The following is a 24449-nucleotide window of genomic DNA, read 5'->3' as shown; positions in this document are numbered from 1 at the left end:
GCCTGACAACAGGAGATGTATCACTGCTGTAACACTTGTAACCTTCAGCAGTCGCCTCATTGTTCTGACACACACAACAAAACTATTGACTACACTACACACTAACTACACAAGATTTGCACTAAACATCGCAAATCTGTCACAGCTCAAAACACTGCAGTCACTCCTAAAACCTCCCCCCTTCCTGAACAACTAAATGCCATGTTGCCATATCATTTTTTTTGATTGGTCGATATGATACATTTTTCCACCAATAGGAAAGGCTGGGGGCAGGGGTTTGCTCACAGGGAGTGCTTTCCTTATAAAACGCAGTTTTTACCGTTTCTTCCCGCAGTAAATATAAACAACCATAGTATTCAGGAAGAAAACCAAACATTGCAGATATTTTTTATCATAACTCTGGTTTTACATGGTCCATCAACACAATTTAAAAACTGGTATAAAGTCCACACTTTTTTCGTCAATTATTCCGTCTGTCCTGCTCACATCTCCAATGGTTGTACACGTTGTGATTAACTTGGCTTCACTCCACATCAGCCATGCAGCTTTGCTAGCTAAAACACCGGTGTTGGCACATAAGGAAGCTGTCATAGGCTGTCAACTACGTTGATTAGCTGTATATACGAATCTGAATCGCATCATTGGCTGGACTGTGGGATAAGGTGGCATCGTTCTAATCCCATACGGGAGCAGCCAGTCACTTACTGACTAACACTGCAAAACAGAATTGTTAAAGTTTTTAATTTTAATTTCAAGTCAGGTTAGATTTTTTGTTTTCTGTGCGCAACGCAGATTTTCTGTGCGCAGAGACCGTGCCAGCAGTGCGCAATTGCGCGCGAAGCTTAGAGGGAACATTGATAACAATAGTCCATTAAAGTGGATAGAATTACCACTGCAATACAAGAGCTTCACATTTTACAGACAAACCATGTGAAAATCACAAAAGTTTGCAGAAATGTTTCACTAAGTACTGTTAAAAGGATTTAAATAAACAGAAACATTTCACCTTAAAACTTTTATTTTTTTTAATCAGTAGGAATGGAACAAATAAGATCCTGTTTCCGCAGATTAAATTTATCTAATTTTATTATTTGAATCACGACGAATTAATCAACATCCTCACTTCTGTCTTTGGTATAAACTGAGTTATACTAACATTTTAAACCTAGATCATATAAATATGGTAAGGTTGAGTGCAACACTGCACAGAACCACGTAGAATATTTATATTAGCCATACTGGCACTGTAGTTTTGCATTGACGATTGTCTTTCTGCGTCATTAAGAAAAGAATATAAAGGACAAAATGCAATTAATTAAAAAAATAAATTCAGTAAAACGTTGAGCTTTATGTTGAACTTTGAACGACAAACATTTTTTAGGGTTAAAGCGTGAACAGGGTTCGAGGCAAGTGATACAAATTAGCTTATCGTAACACCATATTATGTGAAATGCATCCCTGTGAAAGTTAAGCGTGATAAAACGGGTGCGATACGCCGAGCAGTTCTCCCCCTGAACTGTAATAAGAGATGATCAACCAGCAGGGGGCGTCCAAGACCTGTATTTGTGATTGAAAGCGCTGCACATTTAGTCCCTTTTGTAAAGGAAGCCTTCCTTCACTTCACGGACCGGTCGGTTCTTAGTCGCCTGCTTTTGTTTCTTTCTTTTCTTTCTATTCTTATTTCCTCTCTCGTCTCTCCCTCAGTCATCATCTCTTGTCTTGGCTGATCTCAGACCAGCTGCAGCAGACGGATCTCTGTCTGTAACTCCAGCTGTGTGGCTCCAGTCCCGCAGGCTCGGTCGGCCATGTTGTTGTGTGGGGGTTGATGGAAGTTTAGTAGTAGGAAGTGGAGGCTACAAAGCGCTGGGATACTTCAGGGTCTCACTTTTTTTTTCTTTGCTTTTTTTTTTTAAATCACTGTCATGCCGATGCAGGACTCATCCTCGCTGACCCGTCCGCTCTGATAACAATGACCGTCTCCCCCATCGCCCCCGCCATCCTCTCCAAGACTGCAACACTTAAGCTGCTTTGATTTAACTTCACAAAAAAAAAAGAAAAAGAAAAAAATCTGACCACAGTTGACTCTGCTGGATGCGTAAAGTGGGGATGAAGGCGACTCGGTTCCGTTTGAAATAACTCGGATATTTTTCTTTTGCTTTTTGCTGATCTGACTCGAGGGGAACAGAGGGGGAAAAGAGAAAACACCCACCGAGGACTCGGATTTGAGAAGGTAAATGAAAAGGGGAAAAAAAGAAAAGTGGTCTTTGTCAGAGCAGCGGGATCAGATTAAGATGGGCCGAAACGCAGCTGCTCGCCTGTCTGGGCTGTCAACAAAGGAAATTAGATGTCCTATAATAACACAGACATGCTTGTAGATTTTCTATGTAGTGTGTGAATGCTCCTTTATCCTGCAAACCAGCCGCTTTGTGTCATTTTATAGGACATCAGCGAGCAGTCGGCATGCTTTCAGTCCCAGAGGAATACGTATAAGTATACTGGATTGCAGATGAATAATCAAAGTAACACAAGCTGAGTGTTCTGCAGTTTGATAAAATAGCAGGGGTCTAATTATCATTTCACGGTTTAATTATCATAAACACCAGTCTTAAATTGTCATCGTGGGATTATAGTGGTAAATTAGAGATTAATTGCCAAAAACCCATGTGAGGAAAAAATGGATTAAATCCTTATTTTCTCTCATTTTCTATGTGTTCACTTGTCAGCGTGTTAATTAGATTAAATAACTGAGAAAAGTTGATTCCACAGTGCTGGATTCGGATAAAGATGAGTTTAAAGAGAAAGAAGAAGAAGAGGAGGAGGAGGAAGGGGTTCGGGTTCTTTTTGTGATGCAAAGTCACTCATTTAACAGCTGAGTCACACTTTGAGGGGTGTGCTTATTCTTCTCTCACTCCGACCTTTCAGTCTCCACTTTTAGGACACGGGCTTTACTTGCACACATGTTCTTTGAAGTCTGTAAACTGTTAAGACTTCAAGTGACTTGGTGTGGTGTCATATCCTGAACAGCTCTGCACTTTTGCACAACTATGTAAGTGAATCATAGCAGCTCTGAATCCTTATAAGGTCTGGCGAGGTTGGAGAGAAGGCAGTTGTGTTGTTATTCGGGCTTTGGAGTGTGAGCTTTCACCCCTGGAAGGTTCCTGTGAAGACATTAAAAAGTTACAGCTTTTAATGTTACCACCGAAGCTGCTAGAATTGATTCATTTGTTGAAGTTTGCAGCTGTTGTTTTGATGTTTTTAATGCACAATTCCTACAGTTTGATGGTCTGAGTCATCAGTGGCGATGCAACAGCATCAGCGTTCTGGGAACACCTATGATGGGTTGGATGTCAGACGGTTAAGACAGTTGACAGTTTCCAGGCTGATCTGTTTGTAGAGAAAATACTCAGTGGATCATTTAGTTTGTGTGTTTTTAGACTGATGTTGGGCTTAACAGCAAAATATTGTTTTCTTTATAGCTTTATAGGATACCTGAAGTGATGCCATTTCTTCTTTTGCCTGACGTGAAACTTCCCCTTCTTTAAGGTCTTCACTGAACGAAGATACTAATAGTAGAAGATGTGAAATTTTGGAATTTCATCACATGATTGGTTAATAAGGTCATCTTCTAGTGGATCAAATCAGTTCACCGCTCTAAGAATGTTTCTTTTCATTATTTTTTTCTTTTTCAAACTCAGCACTTCACTCGCTTCTTTCTCCAGCATGTGAGGGAGTAAAATCAGAGCAGTGCTCTCCATGCATGAAAAAAGAAGGCGCATAAACAAATATCTAAGAGTTGCCCTCTTATCAGCAGTCTATAAGGCAGAGTGAGTTCTGATATTGCGAACAAAGCGCTCCAGTGTTTCCTAAACTCTGCTAATGCCACAGTCCACATGTCAAATACAGCTTTTGTTTCTATCTCAGTGGAGAAGACTCTAATCTAGGCTGTATTGTGGGCTTTGGAGTCACCTTTTGTTTTTCGATGTTGACACTTAAAACAATCGGTCCTGTTATGTGCTGGCAAAAGGATGATTCCCCAAAATAGCACGCCATTCAGGATTTCTCATGAGAGCTTTTATTCTGAAAAATGTGTGATGTCTATTCTCTGGCAGCACAGTAACTGACATGAGCACAACCACAAGCCGTTCAGTGAAGTTTTGAGACAGGTTAAATAAAGTCAGTTACGATAATAATGTAAATAACCAAAACTGATTTTGTTCCTTTTTTCTGTTGGACTGAAGTCGAACACTGCTGAGCGAGGAGGCTCTTCAAGCTAAACTTGTTCTCAGATCGATCTCAAAGTGTTGTAAGCCTCAGGATCGGCTTACTGTGAGCACGCTTGCAACAGAACTCGACACCCAGTGCAGAGTAAATCTCATTATGAACCATTTATTGATGTTTCTCTTGATGCTGCGGGGCTTCAGATCTCCACCGTCACATGACGTTTCTCCAGACCCAGATTTAACTCTTTGGCATCAGAGGAATGTCGCAGGCTGCATCTGTTGAAGATCTGAAGCCCATTAAAGCTCCACAGACCCACCCAGTCTGTATCCGCAGCGACGGCAGCTAACAGCTGCCCGGCAAGATGCTGGGCAGTGTTTCAGTAAGACCTCTGATGACTGATGGAGGAGAAAAACACCACCACCATACTACCCTTCAGCTAAGCTGCCAAGCTCTCACCCAGCCAACTATCAAGATCTAGTTAATCTAAATCTCAGAAGATTTGAGCCTGTTTAAACTACTGAGAGTCTTACTGTATCTTAGAATATCTTAGAACCAGGCTTCCATTCATGTATAATGCATGGCATGCAAAAGGAAGATGTAATAATTTATACTTTACTAGCACAGCTTTATCTTGGGTAACTTATCAGGATAGCAACACTTTCATGTATCATACTGTATGTATGTGTGTGCGTGTCCATAGTTCAGCTGAGACAGTGTCCTTCGCCCTTCCAGCCAACCCTGGTGGCCTTGCATGGAATGGGAAGGAACAGACTCAACACAGTCGTTATCAGGGTGTCTTGTTCAGCTCCGGCCTTGTAGCTGGCGCCAAAGGGGTATCCGCATGAAGTGATGTTATTTTTTTTTACTTTCGTGCGAACAGCTCATATGAATTTCAAAGCAGTTCTACAGTCCAACACTGGTCCCGTTGGAGAGCCGTACTTCGCTTCGCCATACTTGCGTTCTGTGATGTTGTCATTTCTTGTGCTCAAGGAGCCGATTTCTGAGAACTCACGGCAGTGTGCCTCCCCGAGATGTCATCCAATTTTGCGCCCAGAGATGTTATTCCGGGCTAGCCCTTCCGAGATGTATCCAGTCTGCAGTCAGAGATCTTATTCTGAGTATTCACAGCAGCCGTAGCCTCTCCAAGATCTTATCCGTGCTGACTCAATGAGCCCATTTTGAGAAACTCACGCCTCTCCCATTGTTCCAATCCCAGCGGGCAGCCTTGTGGGGGTTTGAACAGCCGGTTCCGCTTTCTTAATTCTTCGATAAGTCAGGGCCAAGCCAGCTCCGATCCGCCAGAACCCTGTTACCATGGTTCCGAATAGGTAGATATCTTCAGCACTCAGGCTCACCCAAGCCCAAACTTCTCGTTGAGAAAGGGGTGTCAATTGCATTTAGGGACCAGTTGATCCAATCCATAATTCCTCTTTTAGGTTTTAGAGAACAGACTGTGAGAGAGTGTTCCAGGGAAAATACAAAAAAAACCCCACGAGACACTAAGGACATAAGCAGGGAAGATAAGGGAGAGGAGAAAAAGTGCGTCCGCCTTCTCCGAGAGCCAAAGATGCACATGAGGCATTGTGGCATGCAGATGAACATGCCACAATTTGTCCAATTATAAGTTCTGAATTGGATATTTGATGGTGATGTCTCATAAAAGTTTGTGTAATGCTGCAGGGTATTCTTTGCAAGCAATCAGTTCTTTTCAAAGTGACTCTTTGGTCTATTTAACAATACAAAAACCAAAAGAAACAAATTAAAATTCATATAAAAGCATAAAAAAACAGCAAATCCAGGCATTACTATAGCAGTAATAGGTAAAAATCTGATTTTGTCCTGGTTTCTGATCATGGGACTCCTCCACATTCAGCTTACTCATCTAAACATTGTCTCTGCAGCCTTCTTAAACAGTCTGAACTGTGATCCCTGTAAAAGTCTTCAGTATAATCCAAAAGAGTGACGTAAAAATGCTCTCCTCTCTGTCTTATCAGCATTTTGTGAAGCCTCTGTGGAATTATCACTTTGTGGTCAGAGTCAGGGAAGGAAGCCAAAAGAAGTTCGCTGATAAGAAGTGTTCAGGTTTGAATTATCAGTCTTACAAGAGATCATGGAAAAAACAGGAGATGGGTTTTAACTGAAACTCAGATCACGTTAGCTTACGTAAATACACAAATGAAACACAAAGCAGGCAAAAGAGTTCTTCGAGAAAAGAGTGAAAGCTTGAAAACGCTAAATACAAAAGGTTAAAGGTCTGAGTTTCTGTCTGAATCTCAGATGTTTATGGAGGGATGCAGTCCCTTAGGGGAACATCTGGAGCTGCCTCAGATGTCCAAAAATAGTCGTTTTTTTGGTTTATTATGTATTTCCTGTAATACTTGACAGTCTAAGGGAGCGCCGAGAAGCTCTCACATGCAGGCAGGCAGGTTTCGGCAAGTATCAGCTTTGTTGATGTGTCCTTGAGCAACCCACTGAATTCCCTGTCAGCTGTCTGTGCCACAGTAGCTCACTTGGCAATCTGACCTCGCTGGAAGAGGAATATTAAACAGAGATAGTGTCTAGTCTTTGGGTCTTTTGAGACTCTGTGGAAACAGAAGGAAGCTCAGCAGTAATGGAAAACATTTTATGTTTCTGTGTTGCAGGTATTTTTCACCTCTCTGTCGTTCACGCTACAGAAAAGGCTTCTGCTGGTGATATACAAGTGATATATAGATAATTTCTCAGTTTGTTGGGCTGAAAAATGAGAATCTTTAATCTGAGCAGAGCATTTTTGTACCAAATGAAAAAGCTTTTATTCCATATCAACACCAATACCGACACTGATACTTTTTATTAATAAAGCCAGGTTAACGTGGCTGTCTCTGAAGCACTTTGGGTCAGCTTCTGTTGTTTAAATGTGTACATGCTGTAAATAAAATAGACGTGAAAGGCAACGCAAAAAGGTTCTGACGTGTTTTTGAGGTGCATTTTTTTATTTCTCACTTATTTAGCACAATTCAGTGAGCTAGATATTGAACTCAGAGGATAAAAACAAAGTATCAGTCCTATCGTACTAGTATCAATCCAGTACCAGCATTGGTATCGATACTGTCGATATTTGGGTCTATCCGCCCACATCTAGTGATATGTCAAGCTTTCTTACTTACTGATCTTCTGTCTGTCTGTCAGAACATAGCAGTCCTTAGACAATAGCACCAAACCTTTCCAATAAGATAGTAAAAGGGGCCTTGGTTTATATGTGCATGTGCTGACATGTAAACTTCCCCATTTTTAAACCCTTCACCTTCCTCTCTCATTGTTCCTTTATGGCTCCGACTGGTGTTACTGGGAGTCTTCTCGTGTTTGCATGCTGTTGTAGGTATGTTAGCATCCTGGGGGCAGTGGGATGTTGTCCGCAATTAGAGTAAGTTACTATAATTAGCAGCAAGGCAGATTTTCCTTTTGGCTTCATGATTCTGCAACAGATCTTGTGTTGCGCTGAGTGCAAAAGAGAGTGAGGCATTTTGATGTTAGAGTGTGATTTTTCTTGTGATTGTGGAGGTTTGGGTTTTTTTTTTCATGACAGCTATGCATGCTCACTGGCCTTAACATTGTAGCTGTTGCATCTTTTATTTTTGTGCCATATTTTCTCCTAAAGCTCTCGATTTTCAGTGTAGACAAAGCCTGTGGTGTCAGTGTGTGATGACTGGCAGATTTATCCAGATGACAGAGAGCTAACTGAGCTGATTTAGAGGCTTCAGGCAAAGCCGGTCCTCTTTGTATCGTCACAGCAAAGAGCCCTTAAGAGCCTCCTCTTCAGCTGATAGCCCTCATAATTCTGCTCATGTGAGAAGCCCATGAACGCAACAAATATTTAATAGGCCAAAGTGACTGTAGAGTCAGAAGTCTTCAGTGTTTCAGCTACTGCCACCGGTGGTCACTCCTCGTTTTCTGTTATTATCCTCTTAAGTTAAATCCACCATCCTCATAATCCTCCTAGTAATTTAAGCTGGTAGAGCTGGCTATGAGCCCGTTTGGCCCCCTCCTCACTCAGCACAAGCATTCAGCAAAACTCTCCATGTACCCTACATTTCATAACATTTCTTTCTTCACACAACCAGTAACAGGAATCGTATCTGAGTTTTTATCATTGGGGTTTTGGAAGGATATTGTGACACTCAGATAGGAATCTATCTGTTTAGTATGCTCCACTGCAGTTATAGCCCAGCCTTCAGTTAAACACCGTATATCATAGTTATTGCTTCTGTATTAATACAAATAGGATGAGGAAGTGAGTGTGTGCTGACAGATAAACTCCTTTCAGTATCCGATGGGAATTTCAGTGAATTTAACTTGCTAGTTTAAAGTACAGAATCTTAAATGCACTGTCAACAGGCTGATAGCTTTGTTGTTAAACTCTTAACAGCATAAATCACATTTAGGATTATTGTTAACACTTTTAATTTTTGATCAGCTTATTGATCATTGTATCTAAAAGCAAACAGCATGCTAACTTTAACAATTACCTAATGAACTCAGTATCTTTCTTTTTATGAAGACTAAAGCACTGTGAAGCCATGCTTATCAACCACTGTGATTTAATCTAATTGCTAACCAAATAGTCCATGTTGGTATTTTGCAAGGAATATTTTCCATGTTTGGTATCTTAGTTTATTGTTAAAGCATGCTAATGTTTCCTAACCCTTAACAAAAAACAAGAAAGTGCATACTTACCAAACTTGGCTGCCACAATGCCGGATTTGAGTCAGTATTTGTGCTATATTAATAAAAAAAAGAAAAGGAAATGAATATGCTATATTTGAAAACTAATTTTTGACTTTGTTTATTGTGAGTTTTGTCTAATTTTTGACAAATTCATTTCACTCAAAATCCAAGTTCAGGAAGGTGTAGGTTTTTTTCCCAATATTGTGCAAAATCCTACAAAAAGAACAATAATATGATATTATCATATGAGAATATCATATCCTATATCATACGTGTGTGCAAAAATGTAGTTTAAAATATCCAGTTTATCATCAAAGCCCAAATACAAAAGCTGTGACCACTTTCACGCATGAACTGTGGCGTAAACAGCATCTGTGAGACATCTGACAGCTGTTGAATTTGTCTTTCAGTTGCTGGGCGGATGCTTTGATCTCTCAGACTACATCTGATCAGATATCTGATCAGATGTAGTCAGAGAGATCAAAGGATCAGATATCTGATCAGATGTAGTCAGAGAGATCAAAGCATCCGCCCAGCAACTGAAAGACAAATTCAACAGCTGTCAGACCAACACTGAAACCCTTCATTGCTAAAAATAAGTCTTGTAGCATTGATTAAAAAGACTAAACTTTGAACACACTGATTTTTTAAAATCACTTTTAGGAGCTTTTTTTGTAGCTTTATTAGAGGGATGGTGAAAATGTTAAACAAAGATCACATGTGAACTGAAGGCATCACGTTTATGGACGATTCTTGGTTCCTCTTTCCTTCTACAAGATTGATTTTTCCAAAGATTTAACCAAAAAAACTATGATGTGTAATTATTTAACAGCGTTCTAGTATAGTATAAAAATAAAAGAGACATACTTTATTTTTAAATCTCTTAACTTCAGTATTTATGATAATTTTGGGAGACTGACGTCACTTTTATGAAATGACTGAGGCCTTATTTTTGGAAGGAAAAACATTTCTAAAGTGCAAATATTCCCGGGATGCCGGCCAGTGTTTTACGGCGTGATAGCTTCATTGCTGACCGGGCGGGCCAGGCACCCATCTGTCTAAATGTGAAATACAAGGCCACCCGAGTCGACCACTGAGCAAAGCCCTCTGCTTTCCGTGACACTGGTTTTGTCTCGAGGTTAAAAGGAAAGTTTGGTTCAGAAAAATAAAGTGTTTTTTTTTTCCATGCCAACATTCTCAGCATGTCAGCTGCAGATCTAAAATCTGAGATCAGATTTACCGACATATTCATTTGAAGCCGTTTTTAAGAAATCCGTCTTTCTGACACAACTCCACTAACTGACCACCCATAAAAAATGTTTTGTGGAAGACGACCAGTACCCAGCATGACTTGCAACCTGCAATTTGCACAGTTTTATTTAAGCAAAGTGTTCTGAATCTTTGGAAGGTTTCTGCGGTTTGTCCCCGTTTTGTTGATTTCTTTGGCAGTTTAGCTGAAGAACTCGATGAACTCTTGATTATGAACCTCCCTCTACGATGAGGACAAATCCCTCCCACCTCCCAACATCAAGGCCACTGTTACAAAATCAAAGAGAGATGTATTACGGCACCAGTAGATCCTCTTTCACTGATGATTGTACGATCACTGCCCTGTAATTCAGTGCGCTGCTGTAACCAACTGTGCCGCCGTATTGCTCAGTAGCACTGTGTTTAGTCTGCTTCCACGCTGAACATATCTGCTCTTTATAAAAACCTTTTACCTCTTTTGTTTTACTGTCTTGGAGTGTCAGTAAACCAGCTCCTACTCTGCGTTCAGCCGTTGTTCTTGGCAAATGAAACCGTTCTGATCTCCCAGCGCTCAGACTTCTTTACGAGCGTATCTGATTGTCTCCACATTTTCCAGGCCTTCACTCCACAAAAGAATGCCTCAGTGTGACTCCGTCCAAATTATGTTAGGAAGAGGAATGACAACCACGCCGATAGAGACACATCAATGCTTTAAATCTTCCAGCGTGGTCAGGCTGAGGCATTGATAGATTGTGAAATGGTAGACGACTTGGCAGAGACGTGTAAAAAGCAGAGGACTAAGATGCCTGGACAAAGACACAAAATCCAGGAATCTCAGGCTGGGACACGAAAATGACTCACAGTTTTGTCCAACACCGATTATTGTGTCGCTCATTTATAATCAAATTTGTAGTAATTTTCTTTTGCAGTCATTTTGTATCACTTTGTAATATGATTGTGTGGCTTTGAGTGTTTCTTAATGGTTTTGTTGCATTTTGTTTCTGGTCAGTTTATGCTGTTTTCTGTGTCGCTGTAAGTATTTGTTGGTTGCTTTTTCTCTTTGCAGTGATTTTATTCTTTTAATTTTTACATCTGTTTTGTGATTATCCGACGATGTCTTTTTATGGTTTCTTTAATTTTCTTTATAGTGGCTATTGAGCTTCCAACAAGGCTGCCTTTATCTGTACGTAGCTTTTATGAACATAATCTGTGACATAGCCAAGTAGCAGAAGATTTCCACTTTCCCTATTTGGCCTCAAGGTCACATCTCAGCTTTTTGCGCATGATGTGGTTCTGTTGGCTTCATCAGGTGGTGACCTCCAACTTGCTCTGGAGTAGTTCATAGCCAAGTGTGAGCCCGCGGGAATGGAAATCAGCACTTCCAAGTCTAAGGCCAGGTTTCTTGGCCAGAAAAGATTTAAGTGCCTACTGCAAGTCAGGGACAAGTTGTTGCCACAAATATCTTGGGGTTTGGTTCAGAAATGAGGGGTTTGATTAACCCAAAGTTATGATATGTCAGTCTAAATTCTTAACCTCAATTAATCAAAAAATGAGATTGCAGATACACGGGGCAGAAATGATTTTCCACCAAGGGTTGATTGGGGACTCAGAGTAGAGCCTTTACTCCACATCGAAACGAAAAATATCAGGTGGTTCGGGCACCCGATTAGGATGCCTGAGGTCTTATGTGGTCATTTTGTGTCTTATGATACTTCTGCTACTCTTTGCTGTAATTTGATTGATTTTTAATAAGAGGCATGAACTATCCCTTCATAGAAATGCCTAGGACTGTGACACTTTGGCCCTCTGGATCTTTGGCATGTTGAACCCATTTGGTAACCATCCATGGATGGAGGGCTCTGTACAGACTTGTCTGAATTGCAGCAAGGCATAAATGTAGATACTCCAAAGAAATATGCATTTCCCTATTTAATGTGGAGTAGATTTAAATAGCATAAAATCTGTTATTTGTTTACAGAGTCTCTTGATGGAACAGGAGTGTCAAGTAATAGATGGTAATAGTGAAAATGACAGAACTGCACAGTTTTATCTACATGGCCTTGTTTGAGTGAGTCAAATCGGATTTTGCATTTATCCATATGTCCCAGTTACATCATGGCTTATAGTCTTAGAGGTTTTAACAACAATAAAATGATTCACATAATCATATCAGGTCAATACATTTTTATTTCATAATGCTTGTTCCAGTTCCTGCAGACCTTATGTTGTAGTCAGTAATCCTATATGCCCCTCAGCCCCTCCATCTATACTGTCTCATCCTCTTCTTCTGTTTACACTGAAATAATATCTTCTTGTTGTGTGTTCTTTCTCAAGGGTGAGAAGATGGGGTGCATAAAGAGCAAAGAGGACAAAGGCCAGACGATGAAGTATCAGCCAGAGAACTCCCAGGCATCTGACACCAATACCGCCGCCACGCCTCACGTCGGTCACTACGGACCAGAACCCACCCAGCTGCAGCAGAGTCAAATTCCCTCATCTTCCTCTGGCTCGGGGGCAGTAAATTTCAACCACACCCTCACGCCGTTTGGTGGCTCTTCATCTGCCATTACTCCCTTTGGAGGAACGTCATCTTCTTTCTCCGGTCCTGTGTCCAACTCATTCTCTGGTTCTGTCCCCAGTGAGTAGAGTTTTACTGCGTGATGTCAATACTGCACTGATAATGGTGTTCATGCAAAATGAAACCACTGTTTACTTAAATCTTTATTATTTAAAGCTCAACATGTCCATCCTATGGAGAGCTTTGCAGACAGATGTCTACATGTTGCTTCTGTCTAACACCAACTGCAGACATTCATTTGATGTCATGCGCACATCAAAATGTGTCCGCTGTGTTAGACATATAATATTTATTGCTATAGAAGCAGATTTTGGTGATCGCATTTCTCTGCAAATGCTCGCTAACTACTAGCCGAGTGTTAGAAAAACTCAAAAAAGTGCACCACAAACCAAAAATGAAGAAAATTAACCTTCAAAATAAAAGTTGTGCCTCAACACTAAAGCTAGCGTATTTCAAAAGGTGCAAGCTTCACTCTGAAGCAAAATGATCCACGTTTGCAGTTTGTGTTGCACTTATTCACTTGATCCTACATTGTCACCATGATTGCTATGTGTCCAAAATGGTAACTTTGGAAAAAGTTAATGTCATGTGGTTAGCGGTCAAACCTCAATAGGACTGGAAGTCTTTTTATGGCCTGTCACCATCTAGTGATCTTCAGATAGAGTGCAGTTTTAAGTAATTCCTGCATTGACTCAATTTTCCCAATTCAGAACCAGTTTCCATGTTTTATACTGTCTGTAGTGGCTCTTGCCTATGTGGATGTTGGTCCTTCTGCTTATTCCCTGCAGAAGAGAAGATAGAAATCCTGATGTTTTCAGTTCAGTCCACCTTCAATCAATCAGCTTTTGACATGTATATAGATATATGTATATTCTCGTAAATGGAGAACAGATCATTCACTGTTGGCTTTTTGGTAGATGTGTCTCATAATCCTTGACTGTGTAACTGAAGAGTTAAGCAAACAGACACCAACATGGGATCATAAATCTGCCTTAAATCAGGCTTTAGTTTGATTTCATCAACATTACGTCCTCTTTGTTTTGTACTAATGCAGTCCACTTTTAACTGTCACATCGCCGGCCCAAGTTCGATGTCCTGAATATTGATTTGAATGTTACAGTGACATAAACCAAAAGAGCTTTATGAAATAGAAAATTCCCATCACTTATGCTGAGACGGTCAGGAGCAGAAATGCAAAGTAAACATAATTTGTATTACAGTAAAACATAAATGGGATAAAACATGCAAACATTATTAATATTAGGCTTAGCCTGGTCAGCATGCTGATCTGGCTTTACGGTGTCACGGCTAATGCCGGTCGTTGTTATTTGAAGTTGTTGCCGATAACAACTATCGGCTCTGATCACACAGCTTACAGCGATCCCGAGAGCCCTCCTGTTTAGGTGGGATTTAGGTTGTAATCCTCCTCCATGATGGATTATCTGCTCTCAGAGGGGGATAAAGGTGGCACTGCCATGGTATTTGCTTTCTGCAGGTGATAATAGAATTACTGTTGACAGCATTGTTGTCAGTGGTAGGTATATGAATATCATGTCTGGGCATATGGCTACACAGTAGGCAAAATATTGCATGGAAAGATAGAGCTCCTGTGTTCTCAAAAGTGATATACTAATAAACTTTATTATTGCATGGAAAGCAACACTATCAAATAAAACCAGTTTTATACGGTGGCAGTTGTTTACCATGTGTGTAAATTTCACTGTCTGTCTTGACAGCATCTATTCTCAGTCATATTTCCATGCTGGTAAGACACAAACATTGTCGCATCACCGTGATGTTATGTTATTCTTTTCAATTTTTTGTCTCTTTTTATGTTGTTAGGTGGCGTTACATTCTTTGTGGCCTTATACGACTACGAAGCCAGAACGTCAGATGACCTCACCTTTAAAAAAGGAGATCGTTTCCAGATCATCAACAATACGTAAGAATCGCTCCAGTTTCTCTCTCAGTTTATGAAGCGCCTGTATGAAAATGCTTCCTCGTGAGTACTGCTGCGATTACCAGATGCCTTTCTTTGTCACAGCAAATCACAGCTGCACCTGTTCGGCGTGTGTCGGCCTCAATGAATGACTTAGATTGCCGCTTGTTTCCTAATGCCAGCTTTCTACTGGGAACTGTGCACGTCTGCTCTGGCAGAAATGTTGCCCCGGGTTATATTATTGTAATGTAAAATAGATTAGTCTCATTCAGTCCCATTTTGATGTTAGCATTTAGTGTTAAACGCATTTTAAAGACTGATTTTGAATCAAATTATGAGGTTTACAAGTGCAAACAAGATTAAAAAGAATTTAGAAGTATTTCCACAGGGCTTACCCAAAAATTCTAAGCAATCATTAACAGTTTTTTTCCGTTCCAGGTATCAGTGACACTATTATTTGATAATCAGTCTTTGGTTGAGTGTTAACTGAACAAGTCATTTATCTCATCTCCTGTGTCGCTGTCACACTGCAGAGAAGGAGACTGGTGGGAGGCTCGCTCCATCAACACAGGAAAGAAAGGCTACATCCCAAGTAATTATGTGGCTCCTGCTGACTCCATCCAGGCTGAAGAGTAAGACCTTGTTGCTGCTTCTTATAACCTCATTACTCCAGCTATGACAGCTACACCAGGAAGCTATGACCTCATATTGCACAAAGCACGCTATCCGAACATTAACAGCCTTTAAAAAGCTTTATGATGTGATTGTGACATTCAAAAGAAGGGAATGCATTAAATGCGTTCCTGCTTTTTTGTTTTTTGTGTTTTTAACCATTCCAGTCCTTAGTCACGTCTGAGCATTTTATTCAAATGCTCTTTCTTTGCAGGTGGTACTTTGGTAAAATGGGACGTAAAGATGCTGAGAGGTTGCTGCTGAATCCAGGGAATCATCGAGGAACTTTCTTGGTGCGAGAAAGTGAAACTACTAAAGGTGATTATATTCAGCAAAGTGGGAGGAGTCGTTTCCGGGCGTGCATGGATTACTATCTAGCATGGTCACTGCAGATGTATCATTTTAGGTTCATTGTTATTTCTATTGTCATTGATCTCTGTCGTGCTGGGGTTTTGCTTCTTGCTGCTGTTTTCCCCACCTTCAGCTTTCCACATGTAAGTGGGGAAAAGCACGGAAGACCCAAGACAGATACTTATCGCCAAATATAAACTACTGCAAATGGAAATAGAAATGTTCTTTTGACTAAAGTGGTCCAGGCTGAAAATCCTGTTGCTGCATGGATCATGCTAGTCCATAGCAACTGAAGCACTTTCATGACTTCATGGCAAATATAAACAATGACATAAGTAATAATTTTACAATGCTAAAAAAAAATGCTTATATGAAATAGATTCACCACATTAAATCACTCCACTTTCAGATTCTGGGTGGAAGGTGAGTAGGTCAACTATAATGACATGATATAATGAGCCTGTTATAGTTGTTAGTGTTAGTATTAGTGAGTCTTTAAAAAAAGATGGACGTATCTCTATCAATGTTACCTGTTGATTTTAGCATTTTAAAGCTTCAACATTAGCATTTAGGTTGCTACCATGGCCTTTACTGACTCCAAAAGCCCCTTAGTAGTACCTCAGCCAGATGCCTTTAGTATCCTTCTTGTATAAACCTGGTTGGATACTTGACCACTCTTTATTTAAATTGGTTGATTTGCTGGCACAGACCCAGCTTTTAAATATAGTCCATAAATTATTGTTTGGAGTGAAGTTGGGGTTTTGAGATAGTCTAAGAACACAGCTGTCAGTGTTCTTAGATCTGAAAGCCTTACCTTTACTCCTCCAAAGATACCTCTAGTTATTGTTGTCAAATAGCTAATTCTTTGTCTCGTCTGACCGTAAGATTTTTCTTTCTAAAGGCATTTGGTTTGTCCCTGTGCGCAGGTGTACATTTCAGTCATGCACGAAGGTGCTGATTCTGGTCAGGGGCAATGTAAAACTGGCTTCACTGTGGACAGTGATGCAGGTGTTATAGCAGTTTTCAGTTCATGGCATGCTCGGGAATTGCAACGGAGGTCACTCATTGGTTGGACCTCGTTATTTACTGATGACTTTGACTACAGTACATTTGAATTCATGCTGTCACATTAATGGATGCACAAGTTTAACACTGCTTGTGTCACAGCTAAATCTTTAAAAAATTCTTCTCACCAACTCTGTTTCTAATTTGCAATAAGATTAAAGTGTGATTCATATTTGCTGTTCCTCATCTAGATGAGTGAGCTTTCTCTTAGCCTGTGTGTGAGAAGGGTGGGGACAGCAATCATTTTCTGAAGCACCCTGTAGCGCGTACGGATGCATAGATACTGTTAAAATAGTAAATAGAACAAAACCTACAACAGTTGCACAATTTGATCTGCATAAAGCCACGAGGAAGACTAATAACAGCATGCAGCTGCTTTAAAAGAATGAAGCAGCCAGCAATGGTAAGAACTCTCTGAAAAAAATAATTGCCCTTTGTTTGACTTCAGTGTTCAGGCTGTTGTGGTATTGATGTATTTAGCATCAGAAACTGATGGAAGAAACATAAGTCTCCAAAGCAGTGGAGGATACTTTTTTGTGCTAAGAATGACATCTTTGTAAGAAAAACATAAATTCACAGCTGTAAAACAAGAAAAAAAGAGTCTGAGGAAACCAGAGCTTTATCCTAGTTTGAAAGCCAAATCACTCACAGTTGTGCTTAAAAAAATGAAAACCACTTCCTGTATGTCCTCCAGGTGCTTATTCTCTTTCCATACGGGACTGGGACGAATCCAAAGGAGATAATGTGAAACACTACAAGATCCGCAAGCTTGATAATGGGGGGTACTACATCACTACCAGAGCACAATTTGACACATTACAGAAGCTTGTGAAACATTATACAGGTATGTACACAGGCAGCACTCCCTGCTCACTCGCTTTTTCTGTGTCATCTCATTCATTATTCATCACAGTTGTTCTTCATACCTCGAGGAATTATCCTGAAAATTACTCTTACTCACAGCTGCTGCTCTGTGCCACGTAGTTTGCCGTGCTTCCTTTAGGGTTACCACAGGAGATGAATGGCCTTTAATTTTAATAACAATTGATGGTGCTGTTATAATTTTGAAACTCACACCTCCTCCTTAGCCCGAAGAGAGCTGAGGTTAAGTCTCTGTGATCCCACTCCATTTCAGCTTGGCTCTCGAGAGCGCTCTGGTGTGTTAAAAAGCCACTTCATCTCATTTATATTTCATCGCAGCTGGGATGAGTGCATCTAAAGTCATCCACATCAAATGGAACGAACTGATGGATGAAACTTTACGACACTGAATCCTGCTGGTTAAAAGACTTGTGTGTATTGGTGTGTAGCACTGCTGGGTGTAATGTGTCATTTTGATCTCTCTCGCTGTCTCTGTCACAGAGCATGCTGACGGGCTCTGCCACAAGCTGACCACAGTTTGCCCCACAGTCAAGCCTCAGACCCAGGGCCTTGCTAAAGATGCCTGGGAGATTCCCCGGGAGTCACTGCAGCTGGAGCTCAAACTGGGCCAGGGCTGCTTTGGAGAGGTTTGGATGGGTAAGGCCAAAGCAGCCACATGTTATTTAGTAATTATCTATATTTATGTACATTGGGAAATACAGAATAAGCCCCAGTTTATATAGAAAATGTCATTGTTCATCTATGTTTATTGTCTCTGCCTCTGACAGAGCTGGGGACTTATCCACTTCCTTCAGTTGCTTCCTCTTTTTGTTATATCATCTTTATCTCTGGAGATCGTATCTCTCAGTAGGAGAGAGCGAGCTGGATTTGTTTGCCGTGAGCCCGTATCCGCTCATCCCAGGGATATTTTGCGAGAATCGCATGCATGACAGCACATGTCTGAGCAATTACAAGACCTAATTAATGATATTGTCTCGCTCCCAGCCCATTAACAACACTGATTACCCCTGTTGCCTGTGGGCTTTTCTCTCCCCCGCATCTCCATCTCCGCAGGCACGTGGAATGGTACAACTAAGGTAGCCATAAAGACGCTGAAGCCGGGGACCATGTCGCCTGAGGCCTTCCTCCAAGAGGCTCAGATTATGAAGAAGCTAAGGCATGACAAACTGGTGCCTCTGTATGCAGTGGTGTCTGAGGAACCCATCTATATTGTCACAGAGTACATGTCCAAAGGTACCGCCAATCCCTGGAGAATAACAGTAATCAGCTGTTTTCCTGTTACACGACACTCCTGAGGTCTATTTTTAGAGCGAAGGAAAAACAACATTAGGTGTGAGCCTGTAGATTTTTCAGGTGGATCACATGCCCTTGCTTTTTTTCCTCTTTAATTTACACATGGTGATTTCCTTGAAGGAAAAATGTAAATTTTATAGGCATTTTAATTAATACGCTTTAAAAATTGAAAGTCCCTCAGGGTCCCTGGTGGGTTCCTGATGCGGGAAAGTGGAATGGGTAATTGAAAGCTGCAGCAGGTTTTCATAGAAAAAAATTTTCTGAGGTTACTCGGTGACAGATGCATGCCTACGTGTCTGCAGTCTTTGATGCACTCGGGTGCAGTGATTTCACAAAGACACTGACCTTTCCATACTTTAACTCCAAACAAGAAACATGGATCAGCTAACACTGTGAATGGCAAAGTTAATTACTGTCCAACTTAATGCATTATTCACTTTAAGCTATTATTCCGCACTCTGTAGCAGTATGTTGTTATGCAGCTGCCTCACATCCATTATGACTTCTCACACTTGCTTTTAATAGGAAGCCTGCTGGACTTCCTCAAAGAAGGAGATGGCAAACATTTGAATCTTGTCATGCTGGTGGACATGGCTGCAAAGGTGAGACCAGTACCTGTATCTTTTTTTTCTCCACTAGTGTAGAATTCACCTCAGTGCACTGCCAAGTATAGAGCTCTATTTTAAGCTTCTGACATTTAAAAAGAAAAAAGAAGAAGAATCACAGCCTCAGGTAAACAAGTCCTCCTCTCCCAGATTTGGCACACTTTGCTTTTATTCTTACTCTTTGAAAATCAATCAGACATGAAGAGGTGATGGAAAGTACGAGAAGCTGAAAATGATTAGCTGAAGTGGCGAACGTGAGATGCTGTCTAACCATTTTGGGTTTCTTTTTTTGTGTGTTTATTTTAAAGATCGCTGATGGCATGGCTTTCATCGAGAGGATGAACTACATTCACAGGGACCTGCGTGCCGCCAACATCCTCGTGGGCGAGAACCTGGTGTGTAAGATTGCCGACTTCGGTTTGGCCAGGCTGATAGAGGACAACGAGTACACGGCGAGGCAAGGTGGGTACACGCACACAGGCCGTGTGAGTCACAGGTGAATGAGGTGTCAGGGCAGAAACAGACAGAGCAGTGACCTTACAGCTATGACGACTCCCGGTTGTCTCACCTCATGATGAATTAGGCTAACATAAGAAAAACCAGATGCTTCTTTTGATCTCTTATTAGCTTTGCTTTTCACATGTTGGAAGAATTTATCTCTGCTATTTCTGCTTCGCAAGCAGTGCCTTACCCTCATGAGAAAGTGGAGCAAGCTTTAGACACTTCCAGTGAAGGCTGAAGACTGCAGTTTTCTTCTGAAGTTTGTATTAGAAGCATCTGTAAAACTTAGGGAACAGTACTGCTCTACAAATTTAATTACAGTCTGAAGACCAGTGGCGTAGAAACAAGAGACAGTTGCCAGTGATGCTATAAAGAAAGAAAGGAGTTAAATACTAAATATGCTCACATTTTTAGTTTGGGATTTAGTAATTTATCACTAAAGTAGAGCTGAAGCTAATCGATGTATCATGAGATGGATGAAAAAATAATCTTATAAACACACAGTCCTCAAAAATATGCTAAAAATGTTGCATTAGCAGCATACTAGCTGAGGGAAGTGGAGCACAGTTGATAGCCTGCTTAGAAGCAGAAAAACTAAATACCTGGGACAGAAGACTGAAAAGATATCTGTGAGCATCTGCTTGGTCAAAGATCTGAAAACATGGTGGCTGTAAAAAATTCACTTAATCTCATAGACTGTATATAAAAGATGTAACTCCCGTGCCTGGTGAAACTGCGCTGGGTTCTCTATGACCTCAGTAAACACTTTTCAGATGGGTTTATTCTGTTAACAGCTACTTTTAAGACACTTGAATACAACATTACATTCATTTGGTAAATTATAGTCCTGTTTACAGCGAAATAAACAATAGAGCATACTGTTCTTAATAACACATAAGAGGGCAGTGTTTGTTTTTGTTTCTCTGTCACATCCATGTACAGTTTTAAAACACCGTGATGGTGACAGGGAAACATCACATTGAGACTTTGCTACGCTAGGTGATGCTACCGTGTCTGTGTCCATCTTTTATGTACAGTCTATATATAAGTTCATGACTGTGGCAGAGATCAATGAACTTTTGATTGTGGTGCACATTTCCATAAGGACTGTTTCTCAGGTAGAGAGTAGTTCAAATGAAACTGCTTTTTGAAATATATATTAATGATTACTTTTAATACTTTAGATAGCTTTTTTTATTATTTAAGTGCAGCATTCCTTATTATATTGTTTATACTCATTGTTACCCCTTAAACCTGTTTTCTCTGAGGTCTATTTAAAAAATCTGTATGACTGAGTAGGAAAATATAATGTGCTCCAAATTATATAACTATGGTTAACTGACCTTCCTGTGACTTCCTGGAAATGAAGACAGAAATTAGCCCATATGCCCTCTAGTGGCAGCGCTTCACCTAACCCTGTCTCCTGTCTCCTCCATCACACGCAGGAGCCAAATTCCCTATTAAATGGACGGCCCCAGAAGCTGCGCTGTACGGCCGTTTCACCATCAAGTCAGACGTCTGGTCCTTTGGCATCCTGCTCACTGAGCTTGTCACCAAAGGCAGAGTGCCCTATCCAGGTAAGTGACAGGGTCAACACTAGCACACAGATATACACATACCTGGTGTGAAGAAAAGGTGTAGTGCACCAACAGAGCGCAGTGATTAATGGCCAGAGTGATCAGCCCGCAGTCTGTCAGCAGACGTTGAGCTGGTGTGCTTGTTAATATCAGAGGATGAAGTGAAGCTGTCTGACATTGTCTGCGCTGGTTGTTTATGGCTCGGTAGGGGGAGTATTGACATGTACACACATGCACACACAGATAGCCTTACACACACACATACACTGACTCTGTGGCACATTTGAGATTAGATGAGACCATCTGGTGGGGGACGATCAGGAGATTGAACACAACTCTTGTTTATAACCATCTGCCAGACTGATTCTGCCCCAGGGAGCAGTGCCCGTAGCCTTCTGTGCTACCTTCACACAGATCAGGTTTATATGTGATGTAGCCTTGAAACTAATATTAGAGGTGTGTGGCTGAAGAGAATCTGATAATTGATTATAGAAGTAAGTTGACATTTTGAGAAATAGACATATATTTATGGTAAACCTGGGGAAACAGCTCACTGGGCTCTGTGAACAAACACCACTGGATTTTATACGTTTGCAATTATATGTTTGAAATTGCTCCTTTAATGAATACAAAAACACATAGTTTAATGGGGGAATTTTTTATTTGAAATCTTAGTTTCTATTTTTGTACTTAACACATTTGTGCATTTTGGACTATATTTAATAGATGGACATAGTCACTGTTATTGCATAATGGTTGGTGCATTTGTGTTTTTGAAGCATGAAGTTACTCTTGAAAGCACAGTAACGAGTTATGAAAAGAAACTGAGGCATGTTTCATGGTAGCAGCTCAAGGTAGCCATACTCTTACCTCACAGGAACAATTCTCAAATTTAACAATATATTCTGTTGAGGTTTTTGCAAACACGCATTTACTAACCCTTGGTACACCCTTGGTGAGCATGTAGGATCAAGTAAATAAGGCCCAAGTCATCCACTGCCCGACTGTTGTATCACGTTTAAAAGGGCGGACAACTCTCAAGCAATCTGTACATGACATGGATTAATAAACAGTTTAGACCATAAAACAATCAGTAACATGTTTGTTGTCATTGAGAAAGACTCTAACCCGGCTCGGTATTAGAAAAAAAATATAAAATTAGGATCCTTTCAAGGTGGCTTCACGTTTTAAACCTGGTCAGGCCACATCCATCTTTTATATACAGTTGTTGTTTTATTACTTTTGGACAAAGTCTATAAGCTAAGCTTAACTAACAGGTTGGTGTCTTTAGTAATAAATCAAACAAAAAGATTGTATTTCATTTCAAATGAATTATATGAAGCCTTTTAATTTGAGCAAATGTGCAGCTTCGGTAATATTGGGATTGAAAAATTAGGGATGGAAATTTGTGACTGATTTTTCTCAGTTTAAAGGTGCTAAATGATTACATGATTGGCAGGTCTGTCACAATATTCTTTATCTATTCTGTTTTAAATACACTTTTATGATAGGCAAATCAATTCACAAGTCTATAGGTCAAACTCCCATGGAGCCCAACCAATCCCAAATCTTGTCTTGAAATCAAAATATAAAAGAGTGATATTTTTCCTTAAAATGTTTATTTAAAAACATAAACCACATGGACTGTTGGTTATAAATTACTAATGCTACCCAGTCATGTGCAAAGTGTTAAGGCCTCCTGCCGCTGGGATCCAATGCTTCAATACAAGAGCAGTAAATTTAGGTCAGCGTAAAGAGTAATATCACAAAGTGGTAACAGAAGGTGCTTAGTTTTAATTATTAACATAAATAAATCAATTAATATTAAAATGAAAGTGAAGAATTTCAAGCTGAATTTCTTATATTATTGGAGTCCACCTGCAGTACAGATATATGATTTGCCTATTACTACTTTATTTATTTATTTATTTTACATGCAGCATGGATATCGTCAGCACCATTATATTGTGACACTCAAATAGTTTTTTTTAAATCAGGACTTGCTGCTGTAGATTGATATTCAGCAGGGAGGGGATTTGCTAGGCTTTCAATCCTTTCTGTTGATGGTGGCTGTGATTTTAATGATGCACTCTGGATTTTCTGTGGAACATGCAGCCTCCTGAGCCCTCTTATCTCTTCTTTTTCCATTTGGAAAAAAAAGGCTTGAACAAAAGCTCTTACAGCCCTCTGTCTCCACTCCATCTCCAACCTCAGGTATGGTGAACCGGGAGGTGTTGGAGCAGGTGGAGAGAGGCTACCGCATGCCCTGCCCGCAGGGTTGTCCCGAGTCCCTTCATGAGATGATGAAGCTGTGCTGGAAGAAGGAGCCCGACGAGAGGCCAACCTTCGAGTACCTGCAGTCCTTCCTGGAGGACTATTTCACCGCCACAGAGCCACAGTATCAACCTGGAGAAAACCTATAGCGAGACTGGACTCTTCTGTGTATCCCTACACCCAGAGGAAGCTTGTTTAATGACAAGTCCATTAAAAGTTGACCGGAAACTGCCAGTCACACAAACCACTACTTGCTCTACATTTTCTCTCTCTCCCTTTTTTTTCTGTTTCCAGTGTCCACATGAGATTTTGTTGCATTTCATAATTTTGTGTTAACCTACGGTACTACACAAGTCTTAGATGTGTGAATTTTTGAATATGACTGTGGTTTCCGATTTCAGAGATATGTTTCAGATACACTCCACATGGGATTCTTACTCCTGTGAAATAAGCTGTGACGAAGCCTCGCGGAAGAAAAACCCACTGAGAAAAGCCGGCCGTCGCACTCATTTGCCTCCAAATTTGTGCTGTAACAATAA

The 24449-nt window shown here is 40.5% G+C and overlaps 1 protein-coding gene across 2 annotated transcripts; it reads left to right on the top strand.

Moving 5' to 3' along the window:
* The first annotated feature begins 1596 nt into the window (after positions 1 to 1596).
* On the top strand, positions 1597 to 24373 carry LOC146511531 (tyrosine-protein kinase yes-like). 2 transcript variants are annotated; one of them, XM_085172309.1, is made up of 12 exons: positions 1597 to 2230; positions 12508 to 12811; positions 14594 to 14693; positions 15224 to 15322; positions 15577 to 15680; positions 17473 to 17622; positions 18141 to 18296; positions 18714 to 18893; positions 19479 to 19555; positions 19867 to 20020; positions 21505 to 21636; positions 23851 to 24373. In XM_085172309.1, the coding sequence occupies exons 2-12, from the start codon at positions 12517 to 12519 to the stop codon at positions 24057 to 24059; spliced, it is 1656 nt and encodes a 551-aa protein (XP_085028435.1). In that variant the 5' UTR covers positions 1597 to 2230; positions 12508 to 12516; the 3' UTR covers positions 24060 to 24373. The 2 variants fall into 2 exon arrangements, with proteins under 2 accessions (XP_085028435.1, XP_085028436.1); XM_085172310.1 differs by lacking the exon at positions 1597 to 2230 and adding an exon at positions 2243 to 3046.
* The last annotated feature ends 76 nt before the right edge of the window (positions 24374 to 24449 follow it).

The sequence above is a fragment of the Neolamprologus multifasciatus genome, chromosome 9 (assembly GCF_963576455.1).
Source record: "Neolamprologus multifasciatus chromosome 9, fNeoMul1.2, whole genome shotgun sequence".
Classification (NCBI taxonomy): domain Eukaryota; kingdom Metazoa; phylum Chordata; class Actinopteri; order Cichliformes; family Cichlidae; genus Neolamprologus; species Neolamprologus multifasciatus.
Note: the sequence above shows the minus strand (reverse complement) of the source record. Positions and strands in the feature narration are given on the sequence as shown.